The sequence below is a fragment of the Dermacentor andersoni genome, chromosome 9 (assembly GCF_023375885.2).
Source record: "Dermacentor andersoni chromosome 9, qqDerAnde1_hic_scaffold, whole genome shotgun sequence".
NCBI classification, from domain to species: domain Eukaryota; kingdom Metazoa; phylum Arthropoda; class Arachnida; order Ixodida; family Ixodidae; genus Dermacentor; species Dermacentor andersoni.
Genome location: NC_092822.1, coordinates 115,561,082 through 115,581,487, shown reverse-complemented (window position 1 = coordinate 115,581,487; position 20,406 = coordinate 115,561,082). Strand labels below are relative to the sequence as shown.

Here is a 20,406-nt window from a genome sequence, read left to right as displayed (position 1 = left end):
ATATTTCATTTGCATGACGGCCGAGTTGAAAACGAGACATATAGTGTTCTTTGCGTTTGTGTGTTGTAAATTACTTTCTATTGTGGAAGTTCTGGGAGTCTTATTACGCAAGGAGTGCGAACGTAAACATAAACACATATGTGTGTCTGAAATATTGAATTACCCATAATGCCCTTTACGACTGATAAATGGGCCACACGGCCTGTGTGAATCAGCTACCGTATGTTGCGACGCTCTTTCGTGTGGTAGAATGATGCATGGTGCGCGTTTATTTCTGTACTGTTGTAAAAACCATTTGTTTATTCACTCAATACAAATGTACGGCTTCTTCGCCGCAGTACAGCTTAGTTGTGCGGCGAAGCATACTAAAAGTGGGAGGGGGCCGCTATCAGCCAGCATAGTATGTCCACTTAGGCGACCTCAGAGGCGGCGGGTGCGCGAGTGTATAATTTAAGAAGTCTTATTATGTCCAGTGACAGTGGAGATCATTAACTGTAGCACCAAAGTAGTGGACCACTACCAGAACAAAGGCATGTAGTATGCCCATCTCAATTCTTGTGCTTATGCCAGTCTTCTTTTTTACAGCAATAGCTGCTATGGGCTAACTCCCCTGGTTGTTCGGATGTCTACTGGTGTTGTCACTGGAATTCCCGAATTTCTTGCTAGAATATTGCCAATAAAGTTCTCATTGTGCTGCGAGGATTCAAACATAAGATCAAAAGAGTGGCAGTCCACAATTCTACATTTCAGCCACTCTGCTGAAGGTATAATCGTGGTGAATACTGATACCGGAGAGCGTGATCTAGCCAACAGGTGCCTAGATTGGCTAACACCTGCTCAATGTCTGCGTACTGTATATAGAGCTGGCATCCACACCTTCAAGTTCTTACACATGACCTTCCCACTTGTGAAGGCAGTCCTATGTTAAGTTTTCTTCTTGCATGTGATGACAATGATTGAGTGCATCTGCTTCATTAATCTCCTTCTAGTGCTTGGCTTCTCAGATTTACTGGATGGAGCTGTTGGTGTCTTGTTTTCCTCAAGCAAAGCGAGAGGCCTAGCAATGGGTAGCCCAAATATAGATTTGAGAAAACCAAAACGAATTCAGCAGTAAGAAGCTAAAGGGTTGTTTTGGTGTGGATCAGTGGCTAAGTCCGGATATGAAAGAGGAGGAAGAAAAGCCAAGTATTTCCACTTCAACACTGAGGCACAACTGCCACAAATAAATACGACTCTTACTTATTTTACTTTTTTAAGGAGATTACCGACTTGCATTGGCAAGTGTTCACTTCAACAAACACTGCATGAAGTAAGCTTCCTGCGCATATTTCACCAGCTACTGCATCATTGTTTCACATTATGAGTGAAATTGCAATTTTCTTTATGCCACAACTTGCCCAATTTTGTGTTTTGCAGTAGGATGTTAGCAGTGCTATTAAGGCACCTAAATACTCCCATGAATAGTCATACAGAGAAAAAAGAAGTAAGAAAGCAGTGGCTTTTTGTGCGTAGACTATGCATACACCTGGTGCTCTTATGGTCATTTTTTCCCTATCCGCTCAGCCATTCTAAACAAGAAAAGTTTATACACAATTAGTTTATATACAGACCACAACTAAACCACAGGTATCGTTGGTAAGCAAAGTATATTTATTCGGTGACATTTTCTGCAGCCCTGCTATTGAGCTTTCCTTCCTTCCTTTTCAGCTGTGCAGGTTCACTAAGAAGTGATGATACAGTTTGACAATTTTAATCATTGAAAGACTTAGCGAAACCTTTTTCGGGTTGTTTTTTCTTGGTTTCAGACTCTTCACATTGCATTTTAAGGCGTGCTTTCTGTGTTTGTTGCTTTTTCTTTACGGGTAGGGCATGTCAACATATTTTACACCATTTCAAGTATGTGGTACCATAGACCGTTCTTAGATGGAGTCTTGCCCTTTCATTCTGTACAATATTATGTCGGTTTTTTGTGTCCAAGGCCGTTTTACAGCGTGATTGTAGCATTTTGCTAAGTTTTGCCTCCGTCACCCAAGCTTGAAAGATTGCTACCCACTGGTGGTGGCATGACACATGTCGCGTTTCTTCTTCAATGAAAGGAAGTCTATCACTTATCCTGTGCACTGTTTGTCTTTTGTGTCTTTGAATTGCAATTTGTTGCCTATATTTGCTCTTTTGTTGCATTTCAGATTAGGAATGGTTATCATAATTGACATTTAACCATATTGCACACAATGTGGATATGTAATTGCATATATGGCCACCATAAATATAATAGAAGTTAATAATTCAAGAATAGTGCCTTTGCATGGTGGTGCAGCCATGAATTGTGGCTATAAGGTACCAGCGCTGCAGATAGCACTGCTTGTGCAGAATGTAGTTCAACTCTACTACTTTCAAACATCATTGTTTTTATCTGCATTTGTATAGCTCCAGTTTCTGTGAACAACACACAACTGGTGGAAGAGTGGCTTGCACCTGCAGTTGGGTCCAATGAATAGCCAAATTTCTGCCTGTTTTCATGTTATTAGCATATTAGTAAAGGCAGTCGTTTTTATAGTAGCCTGTTTGCCCAGTGTAGAAGCCGCTGCAGGGTGTCAGGATCTCATACACATCTTCAGCTTTGCAGGGGACACAGCATCTGGCACATAGTTTGTCACAGGCCATGTATTCGGGGCAAGTTGAGTTCACTCACTAGCAAAGGGAGAACCAAGCTTCTCGGATATGAAGTAAACCGCCTGTATACTCAGTGGCCTTCATTTCGTGTTACATATGTGGTTATAGCGACCCTTGTTTTAAGCACTTCTTGTCCAGCAGCGGTCGTTTGCTTTTGAAACACTCAGGATAGCTTTCAGCAAGCTGGACAGGAATAACACTGAAAAACCAGCAGATGCTAATTGTTGCACTTATCATGCGAAGCTTCGTACAGTATGATGAGGGCGTAAATAAATTAGGGTGTTCCTCAAGGCCTTGTAGCACATGTCACGAGTTTGGAGCAACATGATGTATAGCACTTTTTTGATCGCATGCTATAGGTTTAGCAGGTGTGGCCATGGTTGAAGTGCAGTGCAAGGTCAAGAAAACAGATATCTATGAGCAGCACCCTGGTAAAGGAGACTCTGGGAAAACTAGTGGGAAGCCTGTTGAACATCTGGTTGACCCACTTGCTGGCTCCATCAGGCAAAGTATGATAAGGAAAAGGGAGTCATCAACACATCAGAAGGTTTTTACATATAAACACTGCTAAGGTCATAACATGCCAACAAGTCTTAGTGCGCAGGCTATGCACGACCAACTACATATGCCTTCTGTTCGGACATTCCTTATTGTAACTAACCAGGATTGAGTGGACAAAAAAAAGAACAGCAGCTCCATTAATTTGGTTTCACTGGTATCAACAGTGTTTTGTAAGTGTACATTGCCATACTCTCCAATGCCTTCTTGGGTGACATCAGCAAGGACCAGCTTGAGGCAAGGGGTTAATACACGTCTTTACAAGCTAAAAATGCATGCATGCATGGAGAGCACATTGTGTCCAAAAAGTAGGCACTTCACAGGGGCACTGGAGAAGGAACAGGTTATTAACAGTGGGCAAAGACAAGCTACTAAACACCCAACACTGTTGCCATGTAACAACCTCTGAAACAATCCCTCTTAAAGAGGAAATCATCTTTGTGTATCCATAAAGAGGGCAGATGGGCAAAGCCCCTTCAGTAATGCTCCCAGCTTCAAAAGCCCATTTTGCACATCCTGAATGCTTCCTTCTTAAGACTTTGCTGGGTGCAAGCATTCTACTGTCCAAAAGCTCTCATTGAGAGCACTGTTGGTTTGGTGGCAATAAAGTTCAGAAGCAATTGCAACAAACCTCCCTTCCTAGTTGGCCTGGATGCTCACGGTGCTTATGAAGCAGCACCATGAGGCAAGCAAGGTGAACCGATGCCTCCAAGCCCTTGTTCATTTATCACGCTGTTCTGTTAGTAACAACCGTGAGACTTGAAACCAACAAGCTCAAGCTCAGCACTCGCATGGTTACTGCGGAGGATCCATAAAAAGCACAAAAACAGAAAGAAAACTCAAGGGAAAGGATAAAGCACCATTTAACACTTAGTATTGCTACAGCCCACCCCCTTCTTTTATTTTGTCTGGTCGTGCTACATCTTTTTACTATATATAGGCATGAACTTGGGTGATATTCCCAATCAGTGTCCAATTTTTATATACACTATGTGCTGGTTCAAAGAGGTTCGAAACACTGCAATGGAAGCTTCAAGTAGAAAAGGTGCCTGGAAGAAAAAAAAAAGCTGTGCTGCAACCATCTCGGCAACATCTTGTCCCTTTAATAAAAATTGTGCTTCCATATTAACTTGAGCCCTCCAGTTTAGAGTAAAATACCAGTGCACTTATGAACAATGAATCAATTCTCAATGAGCATGTGCAGTCCAGCAAAAAGCAGGGGCAAGAATCCGCATTGTGCTCCTGCATTGAAGGTGAATAACACGTACCATAATGGCGAATGTGCTTTAGTAAGCTTCCCTGCAATATGAATTTGTGATGTACAAAGAATTGTCAATGAAGCTTACCACGAGCACAGATGCACTTGCAAATTAGGTCACAATTGAAAATAATGAGCACAGTGTAAACCTATGTGCCCTTTCCACTCTTAGTATGCTTTACTGCATGACGCTAATTTTCACCCCTGTATTGCGGTGTAGCAAGCTACAATAGAAACTTTGCATAATTAGGCTTTTTAGGATTATCTTTCTCGCAATACACTAATATTTCGCGGTGAAGCCTAAGCAATGTACGGTGAAGCATACTAAAAGTGAAGAGGGGCCACTGTCACTGGACATAATAAGAGTTCTTTAATCATACGCTCGCGAACCCGCCGCCTCTCAGGTCATACTATGCTCAAGTATGGCAGCATAGTATGCCTCAAGTGGACATACTATGCTGGCTGATAGTGGCCCCCTCCCACTTTTAGTATGCTTCACCGCGTAACTAAAATGTACTGCGGCGAAGAAGCCGTACATTTGTATTGAGTGAATAAACAAATGGTTTTTACAAGCGTACAGAAATAAACGCGCACCATGCATCAGTCTACCACACCTAAGAGTGTCGCAACATACGGTAGCTGATTCACACAGGCCGTGTAGCCCACTTATCAGTCGTAAAGGGTATTATAGGTAATTCAAAATTTTAGACACACATATGTGTTTATGTTTACGTTCGCACTCCTTGCGTAATAAGACTTCCAGAACTTCCACAATAGAAAGTAATTTTATATGTCTCGTTTTCACCTCGGCCGTCATGCAAATGACATATAGCGCGGAAAAACGTGAACATGCTGTGTGTTAGCGTCGTAAACTTCATACTAGCCAAGGAGCTAGCACACCACAATCCCGCGACAGCCGCTAATGAGACCAAGACGGGAGCACATGTCTGTGAACGCGCAAATCCTAAGCCACTCTGCTCCTCCGCCACCCCCGCTGCACGGCTGCACCACTCGTTTCAAGCACAGCACACCAAACACACATTCAGCGCTGAACAGTGGGCGCTCGACGCAGTTGCATTCACATGACTTGCAGCGAGCAGCACATCCCTCGATGTCCGTTAAGCAAAGTCGGACACGGCGACGCCACATCGCGGTTCGCAGAACTTCGCTGCCGAGGCGCTAGGCCACTTCGATATTTCAATTGTCACCACCGCCGGGTTCTCAAGAAAGCACGGGTCACACAACGCAGATTCTGTAGTGCCAGAGCTCATCGAGGCCAAAGCCGCATTGCCGCACCGCCACTACTCACGGCTTTCCGCCAAGTAACACAGAACCTACAACCAACACATAAGCAACGCACGCACGATTACATGGCCAATTTTGAACAACGCGCGGTCCAGAGAACGATCACGCCGAGGACGAACTCGCCACGGCGTCGCTCGGCGCCAGCATCGCGCCTTCTCAAAAATCCCTAAATGATGCTGTCCCTAGGCACCTAGGATCAGGTCACGTGAGGGATTTTTGTACGACAAATAGACGCCCGCCTTTTCTCTTGCTTGCGTGGGAAGTCTGCACTAATAAAACCACCATCCTTCTCGGCTCACCCTTGTATGCTTTCACTTGTGCCCAAAGCATACTGCGCGCGGGGCATGGTAGGATCTTATCGCACTTGAAATTTATGCTGAATATGATCCTGCTTCACGTTGGTGGTCACTCTTGGTCGCGTGGCTTGCGATGCGATTTGAGAAGTATGTTTGCAAGCAAGCACTCGTAATTTAACCATTTCGCCACCTGCTCATTATTCAACCATTTTGTTATCTTGAAATCGTTTATAAACACACTTGGTTATATTGAGGTTCTAAATACATGGTGTTCTATGGACAAGAAGTTGTAAAAAGGTAAATACTTCGTTATAACGAGAATTGAAGTTCATTATATTGATGTTCTAATTGTATTGACGTTTGACTGTATGAACAAGCTCAGCTTACACCCTTTCCATGGTAATCCCACAGAATACTTCCCGGTGTGTGTGACGGACCCTGACCTGCTGTTGCCCCTGTCGTGCGACCTGTCGCTACTGGGCACACATTTGCGGTTGCTGGCTGACTTGTTGCCGCGACTCGACCCCGACCTGGTGCAGCGGGTGGCCAGGATGTACGACGCATCACGGCCAGGTCCGGCTCTGGCCCTGCGACGGGTCCTCCTTGCATCTTCAAGGCAGGGCCGGTGGGTGGTCACTGTTGAAACAACGCTTTCTCCTGAAGGGGGGAGGCTCGGTTTATCATAGATGGTGACAGGTACCGCTGCTTGTGCAAATTCTCAAAAAAAAAGAAAAAACATTCTGGGTTTTGACGTGTTGAAATCATGATGTGATTATGAAGCACGCTGTAGTGGAAGACTCCGGAATAATGGTGACAACTTGAAGTTCTTTAACGTGTACCTTAATTTAAGTACACATGTGGCCTTGCATTTTACCTCAATCGAAATGTGGCCGCCACAGCTGGCATTGAATCCAAAACCTCACATTCAGCAGTGAAATGCCATAGCCACTAAGCTACCATGGCAGATCAAACTGGTACTGACAGATGGGGGAGAAAAGGAAGAGAGAGAATGTATATGTGGGAAACAAACTATGTTGAGCTAGTTTTATAGTGCAGAATGAAGAAGGGTTGGAAGTGAAGTGCTCGTTGTGAGTATTGGGTGCTCGTCTTTTTACATTATAATTTTTCGTTCTTCATGACATGGGCAGGGCTGGCGTTGTACTGCCAGCTCATTTTGTTAAGTGGGAAATCCAAGACACAATATTTCCGCACATTGTATTTGCTAATGTGTGTGAAGTGCATAGAGGAAACAGAAAGGCACAATAACAAGGCAACTGGAGCACTGACAATTACAGTGTGGATCCAGGTCAATACCATGGGGAACTCAAGACAACTAGCGACAAGAAACATTAACAAAAACAGAAAACATAGCAAAGACAGAAACTCAAGGGTTAAACAACCGTTAAAGGAATCCTAAATATGTGGAGCAATCATTAGTGAGATGATTCCGCGAAAATTCAAGTGGAGCTATAGAAACTAGGGGTGTGTGAATGCTTGAATATTTGATTTCGAATCAAATGACGAATGTTTAGATAGTTCAATTTGTCAATTTGTGACTAGAATATCTAATATTCGATTTCTCAAACATCCGATTTTTCGAATATCAGTACCTTCTGTGAACGACACAGATGTGGTCGGTCCTTGACATGCACAGCATTCCAGTGTTGCGCGACCTCTGTCGATGCAAGGGTCATCCAGGTCGACAATACTGATCGAAACGATTAACGCGACGCGGACAGATTAAACTTCAACCGCAGTGCATATACAAAGCACGAGAGCATGTGCGAAGACCGGTCTCATTAGCCATCGGAAGGCACACTGATTGCATCGAATATGCAAGTTCTGTGTTCACACACACAGATTCATGCAGTTTGGAGCTTTCTGCCCACATGCAAACACACAGACGAACTTGGTACCCGTGTTCATGGTAGTTGCCGGCTGGTCGATCGCAGACCAGAATGTCACTAACCTGTACCCGTCAATCTAACCTGTACGTGTCACTTCACGACCAATCATTGATGAGCCACCCTTAGAAACACATTAGTGAAAAGCTTTCTACAACCAGTCTTCACATTGGGTGGCGGCGAATTTTCGTCTTGGCCACACCATTGGCCACAATGTCTAGCCTGTTAGGCCTAATTGGAGCTGTGTCGTTGGGTGTCAGTGACTAAAGGTGCGGTTACTCAATCAACGCGGATCTATTCACAGTGGTCGTCTGACCCTCCGAAAGCCGATAGACCGCCTCACCAACGAAAGCGAGCGCACGTCCACCATCCTTGCGCAATACCATACGGTGGCCCTTCGTTCCGAATGCCATTCATAGATGCACAGCGGTCTCTTTTTGTGCCTTCAAGTTACCCATCACAAGACTAGCTTTCAATTTACATGGCGGGCTTGACAATGTGCAGCATCGCTGACCCCCGGCTGCAGACACACTTACACACACTGCAGATGGATGTGGACGCAAAAGAAAAGTGGGAGGTGACATCGTGCCAACTTGCCTTGGGCCTCCTGATTTAAGAACTCTTTTCCGTCAGCACTGACCACGTTGGCCATGTGCGGCGCCGATGACCGTGTGGAGTGGTGCCGAGTAATGTTATGCGCATTTTCCGCTTTTGTTAGCTGCACAGATTGGTCTTGTAACGAGGTCGCCATAACCCACAAAAACCCCCTGCCATAAAGATGGAAAAACCCTCCCGTTTTATAGAAGAAAATTGGAAAGCAATACTTCATAAGCAATAGAAGATTGCCATTAGGCACAGTATAAGGCCTACTATTAAAGGGGCCCTGAATCCATTTTTTATCATAGTGAAGAAAGGCATTGGAAGCAAAAATAGGCTATTTCAGAAATACTTTGCCTCAAAAAGTACTTCAGTGTGTTCAGCAGAAGCGGAGTTATTGGTAATCAAACATGGCTTCCTCTGGGCTCCACTTTCTTTTTCATTGCCTTGCACTGCAAAGGCAACGGTGCAGTGAGGCGTGCCCACAATGCTCCGCCTTCTAATTGTCACCATGGTACGCAGTTCAAATTGAATTTTGGGTGTTAACCTAGATGCCATGACTTCCGATTTTGGTGCCTACAACATGCTAAACATAAGCCAAACACGGTTGTCCTCGGTGAGCCGCAGTGTGCTTAGCCAGTGCACTCATGGCAGCACCCCGTGGCGGCTGCGGTATCTACATCTACACTTTATAGCTGACCGCAGCTACCAGTAGCAGTTACATATAGGAATCCACTTTACTACAAAATAAAGTGTAAGCCTGCCTCCTTAAGAGAGTAAGGAGGCAGATTCTGTTGAAAAGAGACCGTTTGAGAGAAAAATGACTTTGCAGTTCGCTTGTGAGCTCCACACATCACGTACGACAGCAAAACTTGGCTGAGATGTTCACAGCAGCATATGCTACCCGCGGACTATGTTTTTTCACCAAGCCCGAGGGATGGTTCAGGGCCCCTTAAAGTGAAAACCCCATTGGTATTTAGGGAACGAAGGGCCCAACTCCGACGCGGCCTATTCAAATACATGTAAAACGCAAAAACCTTTTTCTAAGATAACCCCTGGACCGATTTTAATTAAATTTGTTGAATGCGACAAACCTCGTCAAATTTGGTGCTATGGTTGTCGAGAAAAACGAATTCTCCTTTTATATGTATTTAGATAGGAGCACCTGAGGTAAAGCTTCCTCTTAATTCTATTTGACAGACATTCTATAGACCATGGGTTCTGAAAGTGGGTTCCACGACACCCAGGGGTTTTGCACGCTCCTCTCTGGGGTTCCGTGAGCCACTGATAAATTTTCCCTGGCTAAGTGCTCGCCAACTGGCTAAAACGGGGAACATGAGGTGCATTTGATTCAAGGAACTCCATTCCCCCATGCCTGAGTGTCAGAAAGCACATCACAGTGCATAACAGAAACATGCGAACTGTGCGATAAACCTGCCAGCAACTTGTAGCCACCCAGCCTCCGGAAACAGGCAGGGCGCCTAAGCTTTTGCACTTGAATCTCGGAGGCTGTAACTTACCACCATGCACATTTCTCCTGTTTGTAAGTAGGTGCTGCTAGAATGCGCGCTGACTGCTGGTGTATACATCGGAGGATGAAAAAAGGTCGCACTTTCGTTAAAAGGCATGCTGTCACACGTGCACAAGCAAACATGAACACATGTTACTCGATGACTGCGAAAACTCGCTACAGAACACTGGAGTGAGGAAGTGCAGCAGCAGCAGTGAGCGAATTGACCATTGTGCTGCCTCTCACATCAACACAAATTAAGCCGGGAAAACACAGTGCACAGCGGACTATGTCCCTGTCGCAGATGGCTTTCACGATGGCGCGGCACGGGCGGGCACACATGGCTACGCAGCCGCCAGAGTAGAACCCCCCTTCGCTTCCCTCTGGAGCCATGTGCACAATGGAAGACGGTGCGCTTCCTCCCTGCATTCCTCCTTTGCATACATGAGATTGAGCTGTCATTGCTGGCTCACCCTCGCCCACTTTCACTTTGTACAGAACCTTATGGCAACGGCAGTATATCGCAATAAAAATAAATGCATGGAGCAGCATGACCCAGTTGGTTCTAGCATGGCAGCTTGGCGAGTGTGAAGCACCGCAAACACGCGACGCAAAAGAGCAAAAACGACACTAGCATCCGACCGAAACGAAATGGTGGAGTTCGCATTGCCATAGTCAATAGCAGATATTGCACGGGATATGCGACTGACAGCAATGCCCAAACAATTTTTTTTTCTTCCATTTATCGCCGCACATAGCACTGTGTTCGCGGCTGGCCGCGTGCCTTCATAAGCTTGTAGTCGGCATCCATGATTGCACCGACAGCCACCATGCTTTCGTCTGCAGCGGTCGCAGCAAACAGTAATTGCATTTTGACTCGGTGTATGTGGCGACTGCATGCTCTCAAAACTGTGAAGTTGCCATCTATGATCGCGTCAATAGCAACAGCTGTTTCGTCTGCGGTTTCATCCGCACTTGCCCCATCAAATGGTAGCTTCATTTTGGCTTCGTGTGTGTGTTGGCCGCCTGTCTTCAGAATCGCGAGATCACCGTCCATGATCACGTCGATAGCGGCTGCAGTTTCATCCGCAGCGGTTGCAGTAAACACTATTTTTGCTTTGACTCACTGCAAAGCTGTCGAAGATGAAAAGCACCGGCAGCATTGCAATGGACAAACGATTTGTTGGCGACCATCTATTTGGTGACAAAATAATTGGGATGTGCGCACGGTAGTAACAAGTGTGTCTCTGATGAAGACACGCACCGCAACTACGCTGCGAAGGAAGTCGTGAGGCCTTCACTGCTGCAAGCACTAACCAAGCAACATGATGACTAGAATTGCAGCATCCGCACTGCTCTTCTGCAAAATAGGAAACGGGATTTTCTGATTCATTCAGTAAATAAAAGCATGTGGATGTAGTAAGCAATTGTTTGTTGTTTCCTTGATACCCACAATAATTTGACATTTGGTTAATTTAGACATTTATTTTTTGGTCCCGTAAAATACGAAATAACGAGGTTTTACTGTACTCAAAGTAGAGTCAGCACTTATTGCGTCCTTGGTTGCGATGCTGTTTTCTCTTAGCTGCGTTTATCGTTTTTCTCTTAGCTGCGTTTATTGCCTAAAATGTGGAAGCATAAAAGCTTGTGTTAAGTTTTTAAAATATTGGATATTCAATTCATTATTTGGCTTTTTTTTTCTCGTTTCCATTCAATATTCTATTTGAAATCTACTATTCGCATGCTCTAATTAAAACCAAAAGAATTAGAAGATGCTTTTTTGTTGAATACAGTTGTCTCATATTGGAAGAAGGGTGGGTGTAAGCTTTCTTTGTGATTACATGCATTTAGAGGGTTTTTGCTTTTTAGACCAACAGCCACATACCATCTTCCAACTCAAATGCGTAATGTGTATTGTTTTGCAAGCTGTAAGGGGAACGCTACAAAGGTAAATATCAACAACTCATGCAACCAAGTATGTGTAGTTTTGCTTACACTTTTCTAATAATAGTTTAGCAGTCATATATACTTCCAAACATAGGCGTAGTGGTGCCTTGTCGTGCCCTGTATGCATTGAAATGGTGACCAGCCATAGGAGCAGATGGTGTGGATAGATGAAGCCACTGGTACTGCTGCTATAGGGGGTAAGCTTGAAAGTTTGGCACGGTGGGTGTTTCGATTTCTTTTTCTTGGACATATAATGATCCAGAAGCTGGAACACAGGCTGAAATAATGAAAGGGAGTAATCAAGCTGCTTACTGCCCAATCTTGTGCCGATAATGCAAAGCAGCAGCTAAAAGGACACTAAAGGAATTTTATACTTGGTTTATTTACTTTGGACAATTTGATCGCAGGTTCTTTGCACTACATTTAGGGTGCATTCACGCTGGTAAATGAGAAAAGCCACACTGGCAAGCATAACCTGCCCCCTCTAAGGAGTACATATTAGTGCGACGCGGAAACGACTCAGTGAGAGGTAGTAAAAAAGAACAGAGTGAGTGCCAAACTTCAGCTGCTTACTTGCAGAGCGAAGTCACCAGAATGCGCACACACCTGCGCATGCGTGCTGCAGTCATGTTAAAAAAGGCACAGCATTGTTTCAAACAGTTGGCACTCGTTTCTGAAAATATAAGCAGACGTATTGCTAACGCAGTTCGAGCCTCTTTTGTTAATGTGAAAGGCCTCCAGCGATTCTCGTGCCAAAGTGTTTCTGCTTCTTCCCAGTATATTTATCTCGCAAAGCTGTGGCCCATGCCAACTCGCCCAGCAACCTGTTCTACACACCCTGCCCATCCTTACACCTCTTGTGATTGTCACTGGGCATGTCTGCTTGTAATGCCATAAAATAACCATCAGTCATGTCAGGAGCCCTTCTTCCAACCAGTAACATTGCTTGACAACAAAAATTTAGCCTGACCAGCTAGGCACAATTGGATCAAAATGTCTTTTTACTCTGCGTCGTGGCATCAAACACTATGATGGTGCTAGTCATGAGTGCGTCTACAGCCTTGCTTTAGCTCAGTGCAGAAAGCTGGCAATGCAGCGATTGAAACTGGTGTTCTGAGTTGTTGCTTCAAGGCCAACTGCAACAAAATTTCACTTTGGCCAAATTGGTTGTAAAGGAGTAGTTACTATAGAAGCAATCCTGGCTAAGCTGCATGGCTGGTAGCTAGTAAATTTTTTATTAACCCCTGCCACACCACACTATTGTCCTGAATCCTGACCAAAAATGGAAGAATTATTTTTAAGGGCTGTAGTTGCCAACATGTTCTTCTTCCTCAGAAATAATGAATTCGCTTCCACTTGCACTGTCCCATGAATTGTGTGCTGCCCTGTACCAAAAGTATGACTGAGCATCAAGACGAAACTGGGCTCATGCATGGTGTTTCCAGAAAATACAAAGCACCGTTGATGAGCTGAGCTTGTCTTTGGCCATTTTAATGCGTAAGCATTCTTTTGTGAGTAGCCCAGCAAAATCTGTTCGTCTGTGGCGCCTTATATCTGCAAAATAAATGCGTAATTATTCAAGTTAACACATGTAATCATTATAATAGTGTAATAGTAGATGACTGGTAGCGATGGGTAGACATGCGTGAGCTAGCTAAATAAGTAAGCGAAAGCGAAGTAGCAGCTGAGCGAAACGATGCTTATGCATTAGTAGACAGTTCTCAGAATTTCTGTAGCATTTCTTTCCAGAAATGCTTTTCCAAACCCAGCTCGTGTTAGGCACGAAAGGGGTTACATAGCCATTAATAGCGAGCAAGTGATGTGGGCATCTGGTGGTTAGCAGATATGGTGCAAATCCCAGCACATGGCCTTTGGGATATTCACTGGGCCACGGGCGGTGTCGCCTGTTCTAGAGGTCACGCTGAGACCACCGCATTGTTTCTAAACATTCTGGGTTATGCATCATTTCTGGTGAACGGTAATGGCAATGTATTTTTTTTTCCTTTTTCAGTTTTGATGTTAGAAAAGTCTGTTTTCGCGAGCTTTTCGTGATGAATCCTCTTGCATTTCATACGTAAATTCATATTAACTGCGCAACATCATGGGGCTACAAAAACAACAGACAACACAAGCGACACAGACGTTGCGCTTGTGTCATCTGTCCTTACCTTAGTGCGCATGTTGTTGTGCTATTGATATGAATCAGTACCAACTCGGCCAGCGGTGAGCACTTCTGTCATATGCAAAATTTTGCACGAAGGTTCTTTAATGGCAACACTATCTGAAACTAGGCTTTTTACGCAATCACAAATTTCATTACTGTTTGCCTTTAGGTGGTTTAGGACTGTCACATGCTTTCAATGAAGGCATTGACTGGCAGGCCTTGACGTTTGTTCTAGCTTTTTCTTTTCTACTGAAGCAGTTAATGTTTCACTTCTCTAATGTTTTGTCTTTACTGCAGCTACCCCGGTTCCTCTTCATCTCTGTCAACGGATTCACTGGATTTGACGCAATCGGTGAGACCTGCCTCAGTGCCCTCACTGCATGCTGCCTTCATATAGCGCCATGTTTAACGCACACACATACAAAAAGGAGATTACGCTTTGAAATGTCAGTGCTTGTAATACTCAGCATTTTTCTTGTGTATTCAACTTTTGTGGGAGTCATAACAATATGCTCCTTGCCTTAAGCATACTTACACTAGTTTTACTTGTTTCGGTATTGTCTGTGTATAAGTAAATTGGCTCTGGTTCTTTCTATAATGTATTTTATAGGCACCCATTGGTAATTTTGTCAGTTTAATTTGTTATTATCCTGAAGTTTCTGAAGTTTCTGAAGTTGGCACTTCAGAAACTGGTGATGTGCCAAGCTAACTGCAAAAGGGATGCTTGTCTCGGGTATCACAGTCGTACAAGGGCGAAATACAGCTCACTCGCACGGTTATTTTATAACAACTCTGTTGGTGAGGGCCAATGCTTGTCCTGTAACCTTCTGCGAGCTGCTTGATGCCTATTGGTTGTTGACGCATCCCACACGTGCAGGACGATGACACAGTCAACGAGGAAGACATTGTCAAATTCATGATCTTCGTACTCCTGATGCTGAACCGGCGTCGGTCCAAGAACCGCGGCTATGACGAGCAACTGCTGAAAACCGGCTTCTTCACACCCTCAGCACCATCGAGCTTGAAACGCACCGCTGCTCAGGACTCTGAACGCTATGTGGCTTCTGGCCAATCCCATTGTGGCCTGGTGGTTCGTGGCAAGGCCTACACCTGGGGTCGAGCTCAGTTCGGCAGGTGCGTGTGAAGCGTGAGCAGTCTTTGAAACAGCGACATCGCTGGCATTGTTAAACTAGTACTGACACAACATTTGTGACTTGTCACTCTTTTTTGCATACAGTGGAGGTCTGAGCCTTCTAAACCCTAGAATAAATACTAACAAGTGCTAGAGTGCCCTGACTAATTTACTGTGGGATGTTTTTTTTTAGACCATACAGAACTCTTAAAGTTTGCCTGTGGCAGATAACATAATCGTAGTCCTTGAACCGGATTACTAAAAGCGGCAGACAATAGTACTTGCACGAAAAATAGACATGCAGATTTGACAAAGTAACAAAATAACACTAATAAATTTTTAACTAGAATAACCTTACGACACATATTGCAATCTACAAATTGTTGCCAGTGAGTTTGCTGGGCATATCCACTTGGAACAAATTCTGATGGTGGCACGGAGTTGAGGTGTGCACCATCAAACTTGTGGTAAAAATGCACTGTTGTTCCACTTACTTTCTTAACAAAGCACCATTTTATGCATTGAAGCACAAAAGTAACATCTTGAAACTGGTGTCGTCTTAAAAATTCATTCCAAATGGATATGCCTTGTGAACTCACCAGCTGCAGTTGAAACAGATTCAATATATGCGGTAAAGTAATCAATTAAAGCTTATTAGTGAAATTTCACTAATCAGTTGAATATACATTTCGATTTCTCATGCAAGTAATGTCAGCCTCTTTGACTAATCCAGCTCAAGGACTGAAATTATGCCATCTACCATAGGCAATTTTTAGAAATTCTGTATGGTTAAAAAAGAGAAACACTTGGTATAGCACTTCTTTCTGTGAACCTGTCTCTGTTCCAGCACTCAGTAGGTGGATGTGTCATGCCATCGTGATACGTTGGCTCACTCTGTTCCTGCAAGTGCAGCCAGAAGAAATGTGTGCAGCACTCATTTTTACTTTCTCATGAGCGACATCATCAGGCCCAGCTGCGTCGCTACATTATGTTGGCAAATTTTGCTCGATGTCATGCCATCACGATAATGCTGACACCAGGTCTAAAGTTTCGAGACAAACTTTACATCAAGGTACAATATCATACACATGTAGGTGTTTCCAGTCTTTATAATGCTTTATATCATCCTTTTATGTGCAAGAATTGTGTGGTGGAGATTCTACCATCTTCTAAAATATCTGTCAGTACTCCTTTGAGCAGGAGACATGGGGTATGATGCACTGTTCGGTGTGATGTGTGGCACATGGGAAACTTGGTCACTTGGAACCTCCTGCAACCTGCCGGAATCTTGTTGGGTTGGCTGTTAGCACCACAAGGCGTACGTCAGAATGTGTGCGTAATTGTACTGCATGTGTCTTGCTTTTAGGCTTCAAGCTTGTTGCTTGAGTGTGCTGTGGATGAAGCAGTTACACAGAAGACATGGACCAGTATAATGCAAAGATATCTCTTGTTCAATTCTATTCTTATTGTCCACCTCTCACGACTGACCAGTTGTGGTGATAAAGTAGGTGGACTGCTGTTTGGACGAATGATAATGCACAAAAAAAAGGGATAGGATTGTAATAGGATTGTTACGTTAGCTCTGCCATGGTTCCCAGATAAGTAGATGAGAATCTCTTGTTTGTGTACATAAATACTTGTGCACTCTGTCTTTAGCAGTACTGTTTTGTCTGCACCCTAATGGAAGCTGGAGGGGCTATGCTGTCCGTCCTGTACTGTCTTTAAATTAGATTGGTTGTCACCAAGATGGCTGGCCTTGTTGGCAGCCTGCCAGCATCAAGCCTAACACCAGGCTTGATACACTTGTGCATGTCAGCAGTGTCAGGCACTTGCTCTCATGCGACACTTCAAATCTTGTCGTTGATTAGCAGATTACTGTACACTTCTTAGTTAACTGTACAGTAACCAGAAGAGAAGTGGAGGTCTGAATGTTAAGAGTGGCCCAGTACTGTACTGAATACACCAAAATAAAACTTTAATGAACTGTTGGAACATTGTGATGTGACTAAGGCAATGACAAGAAAGCGACAGCGTGCTGCACTGACTGCAATGCCCAACTAGCCCAACTAGCTGTGTTGACTAACAAGTAAAGTTAGTTGTGGCTGTTTTCCCCTTTTTCTTCTTTCTTTTCTTTCTTTTTTTCTCTCCACTGACTTATTGTTTAACTTTAGTTCATTGTCTTGTTTTTGTTCCCCCTTGAAACGCACATTGCTTTTGTTAGTTTGGGTTGTGATTGTGCGACGGTTTGCTTCATATTTGTGCTCCATCTTTCAGTTGATAAATTTCAGACGTTTACTGAGCTCCATGTTTAGCCTCCTTCTTTTCATCACCTTGGTCTCATAGTTCTGCATCAGTCATAAAGTAAGACCCACACATTGCACACCAAAAAAACCCTGCATTAGGTGTTGGCAACTATCATTGTGGTGAGCAGAACGATGGAAGAGACGTCAGTGAGTGAAGCCAGCATAGGCCCAGCTTATCCCATCTCTGAAATCAATGTGCTGTTGGCACTGCAACGTGCTTTCAAATGACACAGACACATTCGGTGCATTGGACACACATAGCTTGATTTGCTGTGTGTTCGTAGTGCTCTGTGTTGTTCCAGGTACCTCCTTTGTTCATGTGTTTGTGAATGTGCTGCAATTTGAAAGGGACCTACCAACAAGCCTACTTAATCACTCGCAACACATTTGTCATGAGTACCGTTGAAGTCTGCGCATCACAGTGCACTGGTCAAGTTATGATTGATGATCATGGGTGATTTTGCCAATCATATCACTTTTTTTTTTCACTAGAATTGTATGACTATTCATAACACAGTGAAGTTCCATTTATTCAAGTCCAGTTAATTCAATGTTTTGGTCAATTCGAACTTGACCGAAAGTCTCCACTTCCACGATCACGTTTCTGCAAGTCAAAACCACTGTTATTTTATCCCAGAAATTGGCTCTCTGCGCAATTTCAACTTGACTGACCAATATGCCTGTGACCGATTCTAGATTCTGGCTGCAGTGTTGGCCTTGCCAGCACTTGGAGACGTTGCCTCCAGCTGAAAAGGCTTACTTCTGGCTTGCCTTCAACAAATTTCGAAGCAATAATGAATTTTTACCACATTAGCCAATTCTATCATGCATTTTTTTCACTTAGTCAAGAAAATGCCTGCGCATTACAGTTGGATACGAAACCGAAACCGTGTCTGTGGCATTTAGCAACAGCCTACTGTTAGAGCCAGCGTCATCACCCTCGTCACCACAAGATGGCAGCAGAACAAGTGTTCACGTAGGATGGCAGTCAATGGCAATGAGCCACTTTCGGACTTTTATTACGATAGCTCATATTGACACGTGTACTTATCTTTATCGGGCAACTACGTTTCGCCGCTTAACTGTAATCACACAGCGAGGGACGCGCCTGCATGTATCCGACGTTTCTGGAAAGTTATCGACGCTTCTATCCGCATATCTGTTGTCGCCGAACCTTGTGTTATCAGATTTCATCGCGTGACACGAATGGTGTCGAACTTTGTGGAAGACACGCGGGTCCCATCAGTTAATCTGGAACATTCGACGACTGATCTATAAAAGCCGACGCGCTTGACCCGCTAATCAGATTTCCGACGATCGCCGACTGTGTTCGCCGCTTTCGTTGTGCTAGAAGTGTAGCCTGTTTTGTGGGCACAAGTTCGCCCAATAAAAGTTAGTTTTCTCGTTCACAGTATTGCTACTGTGTTCTTCTACGTCACCACCACGTGACAATATGTAAGATTAGTTATTCTAGGTGCTAAGCTAACGCAACAATGTCATGTCACATGTTTGTGGTGCTCCACAGACTTGCACGTATAGCAAGCTGAACTTGTGGAGTTGTTAGTCTAGGTGCGGACCACCATCCTGTCTATGATTGAAGCAGAGTGGTTCCAGAAAGGCAGAATATCTATGCAATGGCCAGCAAAGTGGACCACATGCTGTAGTCCATAGACAGCGGTATAAACCTGTGTGAGATTGATGACAGTGGACATTAAGTGTAAATTTACGTTCTGTGAAGGTAAACACTACACAATCCATCTTAATTCTTTTTGTGAGTACTGGAGGCATGTTACATTATTTTGTGTTATGAAATTAGGTGTGTGTTAGATTAGTGTAAACATACATCTTTTTCTGCTGTGAAACAATAATAAACAGGTGTCATCAGTTTTGGGGATGCATTTGAATCAAGTGAATTTTGCATGGGTGTTCGAATGCTGCCTCTTCTTTTGATTCAGCCCATTGGATAATTCAGTAGATTATGTCGGCCATATCAAGGTTGAATTAACAAAAGTTGACGATATTGAATAGGAATAGTAATAGTTTGGAAAATTGTATATTCTCTCCCTTCGAATATTTGATCATTAGGTTACTGCTAGTACACTACATTAGCCTGCCAGCCAACAAAGCCCAGCGTGCGTGGTCTGCCATCTTTTTGAAGTGCTTGTTGTGAGCAAACCAGAAAATATGAGGACTTTCATCTTTTTGCACCTTCGAAAGGGACTCAGCTGAACAGACTTGCGAATAATGCTGCACATGTTCAAGAAACTTTGCTCTCTTTCTGTGCCAGTTTCCCTGTCCATGTTTCTCTCTTACCATTTCTTCTTTACTTTCGGGAACTGAAAACTGTCAAGTATTTGACTCAGCGTTCAGGCACTGTGTAGCGTTTGTTGAAACGTTCGGATGTGATTCAGTTCGAAACTGTTTGAACACTCCTGCTTGTCCCCGTTGCCAGGCTCCCTTTGTAAAACTTGTGCACACCCGATGCTGTGTGTGCAGATTGGGCCACCGGGAGAGCCACAAGGAGATCCTGGGTGTCACGTGTGTCGAGGTGCTCGACAACCTGCGGGTCAAGGTGTCGCAGGTGGCCTGCGGCACCCACCACACCCTCTTCAACACCGACGCAGGCGTGAGTGCTACTCGGCCTAACGGGATTGGTGCCTTGAGTGCCAGCGCTCTCCAAATTCCTACCAGTCGAACGAAAACATTTAATCGTCTCTTGTATGCATAGCTTAGGAGGGCTCTATTACTTATGTTGTGCG

The 20,406-nt window shown here is 44.1% G+C and overlaps 1 protein-coding gene across 1 annotated transcript in view; it reads left to right on the top strand.

Annotated features, from left to right (window-relative positions):
* Positions 1–20,406, top strand: part of LOC126529620 (uncharacterized) — a 190,136-nt gene that overhangs the window by 100,491 nt on the left and 69,239 nt on the right. Inside the window, exons 16-19 of the mRNA XM_050177139.2 lie at positions 6,502–6,715; positions 14,510–14,564; positions 15,090–15,346; positions 20,144–20,273. Coding sequence (XP_050033096.1) covers positions 6,502–6,715; positions 14,510–14,564; positions 15,090–15,346; positions 20,144–20,273 — 656 coding nt within the window. The remainder of the gene's footprint in view (positions 1–6,501; positions 6,716–14,509; positions 14,565–15,089; positions 15,347–20,143; positions 20,274–20,406) is intronic.